Source organism: Chlamydotis macqueenii, chromosome 21, assembly GCF_036417535.1.
Source record: "Chlamydotis macqueenii isolate bChlMac1 chromosome 21, bChlMac1.mat, whole genome shotgun sequence".
Classification (NCBI taxonomy): Eukaryota; Metazoa; Chordata; class Aves; order Otidiformes; family Otididae; genus Chlamydotis; species Chlamydotis macqueenii.
In genome coordinates, this window is record NC_141576.1 from 3,710,795 (window position 1) to 3,720,575 (window position 9,781).

At 41.7% G+C, this 9,781-nt stretch overlaps 1 protein-coding gene across 3 annotated transcripts; it reads left to right on the forward strand.

Annotated features, from left to right (window-relative positions):
- Positions 1-1,048: 1,048 nt before the first annotated feature.
- Positions 1,049-9,043, forward strand: TNFRSF4 (TNF receptor superfamily member 4). 3 transcript variants are annotated; one of them, XR_015260863.1, is made up of 8 exons: positions 1,049-1,780; positions 4,183-4,305; positions 4,664-4,765; positions 5,215-5,281; positions 5,794-6,023; positions 6,345-6,470; positions 7,002-7,124; positions 8,128-9,043. XR_015260863.1 is itself a non-coding variant. In XM_086764652.1 (7 exons), exons 1-7 carry the CDS (start codon positions 1,639-1,641, stop codon positions 7,070-7,072), a joined length of 861 nt encoding a protein of 286 aa, XP_086620778.1. In that variant the 5' UTR covers positions 1,049-1,638; the 3' UTR covers positions 7,073-9,043. The 3 variants fall into 3 exon arrangements, 2 of the variants coding, with proteins under 2 accessions (XP_086620778.1, XP_086620779.1); XM_086764652.1 differs by having other exon boundaries at positions 7,002-9,043; XM_086764653.1 differs by lacking the exon at positions 7,002-7,124.
- The last annotated feature ends 738 nt before the right edge of the window (positions 9,044-9,781 follow it).

Here is a 9,781-nt window from a genome sequence, read left to right on the forward strand (position 1 = left end):
CACTTAGATGGCATCGAGTGTGATACTACAGTGGGAAGAGATTTGGATATTTTCTGCACGCAGGTGCTGAGTGTGAAGGCAGTTGAAGTTCAGCTGGTGTGGTTTACTTGCTCTGTCAGCTTTCCTCCCTTTTGGAAAGAATGGCTTTAAGGTATAACTTGTTTTCCGTAGTGGCTGTTCTCCAAAACGCTTGGAAAATAGGTGATGTGGCTTAACCAGGACAATAGGAGAAGCAGAAAAATAGTTACTGTTTTCCTTCACTTTTGTTTCCCCTTCTGCTTTTGAACAGTCTTACAGAAATACAAGGAAGAAACTAAAAGCAGTAGTTCTGGATAAAACATGCCATGATATTACTGTTCAGTCCTCCCAAATACTGCAGGCTAATTGGGATTTCAAATGTACTTCCATTCCAATCAAATCTCCTTTGTATTTAGATGTAAATTGACTGTAGATCTGCTTTGTCTGGGAAGTCTGGCTATGTTTTTTACTGATGTGAATAAAACATCTTTGATTACTGTAGGATGTCTTGTTTACGTGGGCCTTTGCATAGGAGTTGCTCAAGTCCTTAGACCTGGAAGACCTAAAATTTAGATACTAGATCAAAAAGATCAAATTATTAAAATTCTAATTGTGAACCTGGAAAGTTAAACCCACTAATTCCTAGCGTGATCACTGGTTTTTCTACTCTGCGTGCTTGTGTTAGGTGAGGGCAGGACTGCAATGCCAGTGTGCTATTCAGCCTCCTCCATTGCTGCCCTGTTGTTGCTGGCTTGCACAGCTGGATGGAGAAGCCTTCTGGGGGTTTGGATTCCAGAGTTAACATGCTTCTGTGGAACAAAATAGGCATCAGAAGTAGCTGGTATGTGAATATTGAATCCTTTGCTTTCACGTAGCGTACCTCTGCTGGAAGCTTTTATTTCCGTGGCAGCAAACGGTAGGAGTAAGGCAATCTGTGCTTCGGAGCTTGCTTTTCTCCAGTGGCATTGCAGGGAGTCTGATACTGAGAGTCGAAGTGGAGACTGCAAACACTTCTCACTTGTAGCTGTTGCCGGCTCCTGAGGGCGGTCTCGAGGTGACAGGTGATTTGTGATTCCACATTCTCCCTGAGAGGAGAAATGTATTAATGCTGTTTTTTATGCAGCAGTAAAAGTCGTGGGTCTACCATTACCATGAGATCAAGGGGCGAGAATCTGTACTTTGCCTTTTAAGGAGCAGGTGTATGTGGGCTATGTTTCATTTTACTTAAGACTGGCATCCGTAACAGTTTTCAGACATTACCTCTGTATTGCTTTAATATTCCTCTTTATGCTAACAAGAATCATCTCTTCTAGTTCTCATGGCATTCAAGACTTGTGCTTTATTTAATACTGTGTAGAAAGGTATGTACCTGGCTGGAGCCACTCCGTTTTAAGGCTATGCATAGAAATCTTTTCACAATGACACTCCGCGTGCTTGCTTTCTGCCTGTGAACATTTCAGTTGTGAACTGCGAAGTAGTTTTGTGGGGTGTGGGGAAAAAGGATGGGGGCGTGGAGCACATGCTGGGAATTTCCCAGCAACTGACATAAGAATTTGTTCTGGTCACCAGCAGTTTAGAATCACTTCTCCAAGAGTTTGCCGGGGACAGTAGGGCTGCATTATGGTAGCTGTAGGTTTTTACTCGTGTTTTTCTGCTGTTTTGTTCTTGCTGCTGGCAGTCACTGTTAGCCATTGCTTGGAACTGAAATGCAAAGAACATCAATATCGTTTTGGTCAAAGATGCTGCAAGGACTGTGCCCCTGGTAAGTAATTTTCCCTGAATGTTGGTTGTACTTGATGTAGTATCTATTGGTTAATAGCCTGCAGGTGGTAGAAGACATCTTGATCGAAATATTATTCAAATGTCAGAAGCATAACATGGAGAAAAAGCGTTTGACGAGGAGATTTTCATATCAGTCTAGACTGACAAAGTTTATATCATACTAAATTTAGGAACCCTCCTCTTTGAAAGAACTACATGTGCTTTAATTTATTTTCTGTGGTTCAGCTTCCGTAATGTGTCGGTCTGGTGCATTTTCATTGTGGGAGTATTAGCTGAAAAAAAAGTTAGCATTAATATAAATGTCCTTCACCTATCAGATAAAGAATCTTAGAAATCTTATGTCGTAGTGGAAGACTTTAGGTGGTTAATTCTGTTGGTGAAGATGTTTTTTAAGCTTTCTTTTGTGGGAAGGTTTATACTGCTTAAGACTTGGTGGGTTTTTAAGGAAGAAGATATGCTTGATTCACAGACAGAAGTTAGCAAAGTGTAACTTGATAGGAAATGTGTTTGTTTCCTCCTTTTTTCTTGTAGAAACTGAATGAGTCTGAGCTCATACATTGCATGCATGTGTATGGTTTTTCCCACAATCTGAATATCTCTGAAGGCAATGTGGTATTGTGAAGCACAAATGCGAAATATCAAACCTCAAATACTTTAATAGTTAGGATTTCATTATAGAACTGACTTTGTGATAAAGAGTAACAGCAACTAACAGGTAATATTGCTGTTCGAGGGGCAATCCCTTAACAGAAGGGGTTATTTTTAGTACAGTCCATACTGACTGCTGAAAGAAGGGTACGTGTACGTGCTTAGAGGGAGCATAGATCATGTCTGTAAATGCAGCTGCAACTTAACATCCTGCATAGGATTTTATGTGCATCTTTCAGAATAGTTACTTTCTCTTTTCATAATTAAGCCTACTACACAAAGTGGATATGGTGTGAACTGACGCAGTAGTATTACCTTCAGAGATGCTCACTGGAATAGATTCAACCTTTAATCTAAGACTTGAGGCAATTTATTGCTTTATTCTCAAAAGTGCTTAAGTGTTTATGAACTCAGTTTAAAGAAAGGCATACTTGTATGCAGATACAGCTAATCCTTTACCTCTAAAGTTTTTTCTTCCTCTTTCTGCTGAAAGAGCTTCTTGTGGCTTTTTCTGCACTGTTAGCAAATCTACTGCTGAGAGAGAAGAATTTCTTCATGGTCTCTTCATGATTGCATAGGTGGTAAAAATGTAAAAGTGTCTTGCATATATTGTGGTCATTAAAAATCTGTATTTTGCCACTGATAGCGCTCAATAAAATACACAGAAGATTAGAGTGAGCAGGAGACTTGGCACTCATCGTTCTCCTACAGAATGGAAAAACAGAACCAGAATGAAAGAAACAGTCCGTGAGAATAAGGACATATTTAAGCCCAACTGTAAAGCCCCTACTTGTTAGAGCTGTCTGTAATTCCTGCAGCCTGTGCTGTGTGGAGAGAAGCTAGCAAGACAGAAGGAACGTGTCTGACTCCTTTTCCAAAATCCACTGTTAACTTGCTGTTCCAGTTTGGGCAAGTCACTTTGCTCACAAACCTTGGCATCCTAGCACATCGATGTGCAATTCTGTAAGTTCTGTGTGTCATACAGGCTGGAATTTGTGGGTGCAAGCATTCAGAGCTTGTTTCTAAATGCAATGTGTGATACACACGAACTGTTTGGAGTAGTAACAAATGCCTGCCTTGCATCTTGTGCTGTGTCTTGCTGTTTATGAAGTGGAGCTAGTAACAACTTTGTTATTCTTGAGTGCCAATATGCGTATCAAAATGCCCAAATGGGCTTTCAGAATGCCAGCAGAAAGATATTACAACCATTTATTCTTGACTGCTTCACTGGTGAATTTCCTGCAAGCCTGAGCAGTCCATTGCCATCTTTTGTACCTGTTTGGGATTACTTTGGGTTGAATTGCATGATTTATCTCATGAGGGCAGGCAGGATCTGTGATAAAAGCACTGATGATCAGACCTATTGCTCTGCTAAAAACCTGCTTTTTTTTTTCCTAACTGACATTGGCTGCAAACTGTGATGTCTAAACCATATGAAAAGGTGGTCTGGAGGAGTGGTATTTGGAATCTGCTGGGAGAATCGTTTGGGGCATTTTGTCCGCTCTCAGCAAGTCATCAGGCCCCCCTGCTAGCCCATTTTAGCGGCTTAATTTACAGTGATACTACGGATCAAAACTTCCGGGGATTCTGGCATGTCTAAATCTGCTGAATGTTTTTCAGCTGGAGTTGTAAGTTGAACTGTGGGTTTCTGGCATTCTTTCATTCTAATGCATTCATACGAACAGGGTTTCCTCCTGATAACAATCAGTTCCTCCTTTGTTGTCTTTGTTTTAGGTGAAAGAATGAGAAGCCGCTGCACTGCAACGACAGACACAGTCTGTGCCCCCTGTCAGGATGAATACTTCAGTACTGAGCACAACCACAGCTTCTGCAAGAGCTGTACAATCTGCAACAGCAGTAAGTCAGCGGGATAGCGGTCACTTCTTCGTATGCGTTTGGGAGGCAATCAGTCTTCATATGCTTTCTTACCTTTGCGTGCTTCTTGAAGGCTGGTGCCATAAAGCCTGTCACTTGAGATAAGCAAGTCCAAAGACTGGGTTATCATTTCAATAGCTGGTACCTCCTGGTGGGTACTGGTGGTAGAGCTTTCAAAGGGAAGCAGGCCTGAAAACTGATGCCTTCAGAATTGTTAATAAACTCTTGTTCTCTGCAGTTGTTGGTTTCTACACACAAGTGATAAGCACCGAGTAGTATATTTTTGTTTTTTCTTGCTTATTTCATGTCTCTCACTGGCCCCTTATTCTGTTGTTGCTAGGGAAGGGGAGCATGGAGGTGAAGAAGTGCGAGAAGACCTCTGACAGAGTTTGCGTGTGTGTTGCAGGTTACATGCCAGATGTCAGATACGCACTGGGAAGTGGTGAGTTAGCGCTACGACAGACTCTCCAAACTCTTGCCTCCACCTCAGATGAGATGGTTGTTATTTCTAGTGTAACAGCTGTTGTCATTTGTCTCACTGATATCTCCACACAGGAGTTATAGCAGGGTAGTTGTACAAATTGTTGCTCTGTGATTCCTGAGCTGTCAGAAATCTTAATGCTCTCCTTGTTAATATCCATAGTTAGTCAGTAGAAACAGGAAACCTTGCCAGTTGCAGACTAAGGTGAACTACTGAGTATGTTGCGTTACTTCTGACTAGACTATATTTTTTAGAGGCTGTGTGGGTTTCATTGGGTCTGTTCTATAAGCTAAACTACTAGTATAAGCTATTAGTGTAATTACTGTGTAGCAGTCGTACAGTTATGTTGCTAACTAAACTCAAATTCTGCCTCTTTTTTTTTTTTTTTTTTTTTTTTTTTTTCCCCCCAGTATGCTTGCCATGTCCTGAAGGGTTTTATTCCGTAGGAAGAAATGAAAACTGTCAACCTTGGACCAAGTATGTATCCCTGATCCAAACATGTTCAGAGCAACATTTTGGGTTTACTTCTGCAGCAGTTGATGCCCAAATCATGGTGTGTAGAGTAAACCTGCAGTAGGTGCAGTGAAACTATGTTCCTCGTGGCTCTCAGGAGCCTTGAAGCGGTCTGTGTACTGATTTGAGGCATCTATCTGCTCTCTGCCCTTTCTCTCTTCGCTGATGGTAACAACAGTATTCTCAGCCTTTTTTGTAAAGGTCTGGATGTTTTGTTTCTGTAGCAAAAGGTTGTCTTGCCAAATGCAGCTGTTAGATGTACAGATGCTAAGAAAAACAATGTCAGGTTTTTTTCCAGTAATAATTTCGATTAGCTTTGTTCTTCACATATCTATAGAATCTAGGAAAGGTGAAGCCTGAGTTTGTGTTGCTCAAACAAAGATGCTAATGTTCACTCACTTGTTCTGTGGAGATCACTTATAAAGTCATTACTGCAACTGTTTGAAAAACTACACTAATTTATTTTACATCTTTAGCTGCACCGTTCTTGGGAAGAAAACTCTTCGAGAAGGGACAAAAACAGATGATGCTGTTTGCAGCAGCCATATCACGCAGCCAGCTACCTCTCAGAGTGCAACACCTGCTTTGAATCATTCCACCACTGACCACAAGAATAATAAATCAACTACAGCGTTCTCACCGTCCAGACCCAGTGTGGTTCCTTTCATTTGCCCAGATACCAACAGCCCCACAGAGACTAACTGGGGTAAGGAGAGGGAATGACCACGTCTAGTCTCTCTGTTTACTAGGGCTGGTCAGAAATTCTCACCTAGAACTGATGTCACTGGGAATTAAATCACAATCCTTCTCAGAAGCTATATCTGTATTTTACACAGACTTTCAGTGGGACACCACAGGATTCCAGATTTCGTGCTAGTCTGCTTGACAGCTGAGACTTTTAGGCTTTGTGGTTCAGGGGTACTTGTGGAGTTCTAGATTCCTTCTTTTGAAGCTGGAAAGCCATGGAAATTCCAACTATAGAACCATGAATCTCTCTTAATGTATTCTTATTCTGTTTTTCTTCCAGGATCTTTATCACTTATCCTTATTTGTCTGATACTGCTAATGGTGAGTGGAATGTCCATCGTCCTGTTGATTATCCAAGCAGCCAAAAAGGAGACCAAGAGGAGGCCTTGTAGAAACAGCCATCAGAGTGAGTTTCTTTTTATGAGGAAAAATGTATAGCAAAGAGGATAATTGGGGCCCTCTATTTGAATTGTGATAATTGTTTCAATCATAATGAAGTCTACCTGGCTAAGTGCAGGGAATTCTATTCAGTACAGAGAGGATCAAGAACCAACAGTCTTTTTAAAGAGTGTATTGTGAACTCTGTTGCCTACAGAGAAGTGAACTATCTTGAAGCGTCTGTCTCCTCCAAACACAGGAAAGGTTTGAGAAGAGCTGAATTCTATATTCAGAATTAAGTGGTAGCCTGGCTCTTGAGTCAGCCCACAGCTGCCTTATGTTCCGTTCGTGGAGCAGCTGTATGTGTATTTTCACTGTTCCATACTCTTGGTGTTTCCTAGCACTGTCTGGAAAGAGACAAGCACTGACCCAAATGTTACTCAGGTGCCTAGTGATCCATGAAACCAGAAAAAATCCCTGGCTTCGCTTTTCCTGTCCCTTCTACTCTATATAGTTTTGGTTTTGTTTTTTTTTTTTTTTTTTGTTACCTGTCTTTCAGAAGGAGGAAGCGTTGGACTTCCTATCCAGGAAGTACAGATTGACTCCAAGTCTAGTCTCATCAAAAATTGACTCCACATTACGTTACCGTCTCCTGCATTTCTGAGCCCATCGAGAGTAACAAGTAATGTGACAGAGCTATGACTGTTTGTGTGGGTGTGTGTAACTGTCTAATTGCACTTCGGTTCCTTTGGGTCTCGTTGAGTGGCCCCTTTGGCATTAGGACCCATGTGAGTAACTGGTTTTGGTGGAATGATGTGATTCTGTCTCCTGGGCAGATCCTGTGTGCAGCATCCCTGTTGCCAGGACTGGTTTGATGTAGTCCTCTGTTGTGCATTTCTCCCCAGTTCTGTATGTAGTGATAGGCAATTATCTTTGAACTGAAGGAAGTGTTTATGAAGCTGTAAGAGCTAATCGTTGAGCAGACAGAAAAACAGGGAAATCAAAAGTCCTGCTTTATGACTGATTTTTATATCTTATCTTACAACTCTGAGGTGCTAAGCAGAGCATGTCTCTCTTCTCAGTGCAGGTATCTCCAGTGTTTCAGTCTAGTTTCCAAATTAACTCTCCTCGCTTTCAGTGGAGAATCTCCCCTGATAAACCTAGCCAGCTTCCTTTGTGTATCCGTTTGTTTTCAAGTTATTTCTTCTTGGTCAATTGAGTGGCCTGTCAGCTGTGCCTCCCAAGACAGTTGTCATTGGTGGTAACTCTTGTGCTGGTCATAACCAGAAAAGCACCAGAATTCTGGTGCTAGCTGTTAAGTGACTGTTGAGAGATGGCTATTCAATGCCAATTCTCTCTTTTCTGCATTTTTTTCAAACATACCATTGAGAAAATGTCACGTTAACATATTGAGCAGTATCCCCATTGTCAGGCCAACAAATGGAATTGCTCACGATCAGCTGGTAGCTCCAGATCTCCAAAGGTTTGGAAATCTCCATGGAGATCTTCCTGTGTGCGGGAAGTAGAATACATGGATTGCCAGAAGGCAAAGGGAAGGGCAATTTCTGACTAGAAGATTATTAGTGGAAGCTGTAGATCAGAATAGGAAGAAAGGTGGGATACTGCTTGTCTGCACTGTAAACTGTACAAGTTGCCGTATATAACTATAATGTTTTGTCTATAAGCCCTGTGCAACCGACACACTGTGTGCTTCCTCTTGGAGGACATCCCGTTGTGCTGAGTACTCCAATGTGGCCATCATCAGCAAGCCTGCTTCTGTCAAGCTTGGACGTCTTCGTAGTACAATTGTTTAGCTTAAACCGCTTTTGTGGAACCTGATTGCTTGCTGTGGATGTAGGGAGAAACCCACAAGGAAGTTTGGTTTGTGCTCTGGATTTTGGGGAAAGTCTTATATTTTAGGTTTAGGAGCGTGTACGTGGACATTTGGAGTTTTTCTGCTGATGAGTGATAATTCTGTGATGGTTTTTAAAAGAGAGATTCTCTGTTGATGAGAGGCAACAGCTGAATTCTTGACACACAGCTGGATGATCACCTTGTGCATGCTGTCAGTGGAACCTGTGTTCAGAATGGAAGAAGTGTTCTCGATTTGGTCTCTGTGCAGTTAAAATACCTGGTTGTTTGCCTGTATGAAATGAATTTTTCTTCTGTAACACTTTTCCGCGGGTTAATTGGTCTGCAGTTTTGGAAAGCTGAGAGAAAACTGAAGTGTTATTGTGAATAGCTTTTGATCTAATTTAAATATCTCAGTGTAAAACATCAAGAAGAAGTAAACTTCAAAGTTACATAATTCAGAAGTGTTTTTCACTTCAAATACCACTCCTCAGAAGATAACTCATTAGAGAGAGGTATTTTAAATACCCAGTTCGAAAGCATATGCCAAAATATGCAAGGAAATGTATTCAAGAATACAAATGGTGTCTAGAAACATGTTTTTAAACATATGGTTTTTTATATGTTATACATATGGTGTACTTAGCAATGATTTCCTATTTTGAAGTGCATATACAATGTATATAAACATTTGTATCGTGTATGAAGTGTGGCACTGACTTTTTGAAATAAATTGTGGTAGCAGCTAGATGCACATGTGGTATGTGTGTGATTGGAGAGTACCAACGAGCACAAAATTTTTCCAGTGCGTATAATTCTCACAGAAAGCAGCATCACCAGATGGTCAGTTCTGTGGCCCAGCAGGCTTTGAGTTCACATGCTGCCTTGCCCTTGGCTTTCTGTGCACCTGGAGAAAGCTGTGTGTAGTGTTTTTGCCTGTAAATCTGGCAGCAGTTTTGACCTGAGAGTTGCTGGGACGTTCAAGACGATAAGGCTCAGCCCCTTCGAAAACATAAAGCCCCTGTTGCGGATGTAGAGGCCTTTGAAAGCGTGCTGTGGCTTAAATGCTCTCATCTTGCGGTGACTTGGATGGCAAAGTGCAATGGATGAATCTGAGAAATACATTCCAGGGAACGCCCACCAAATTCTCGGAAACTATGCTTATCGAGTTTGGAGGCTGCACTTCAGAAGCAATAAAGCAAGTACCACGTTTCCAGGTAACTGAGCAAGGTGCAGATAACTAAGGAGCTATCTGAGTTTGTGGGTGATACGATGAAAACGCACCTCACAGGAACAGATGAGCTGTTGGCGTGACAGAGTGAGCTCCTCTGTGGTGTGGGTTCATCAGCTGTTTCCACGAATCTTACATGTTTTCTGCCCTCGGGCTCAGCTGCACAGGAAGATCCCTGAGTGCACTGTTCTTGTGCCTTCCCACAGCCTCTTGGTCAGGAGATTTCCTGCCAACTAGGGCACGAGTTTCCTCTGGCT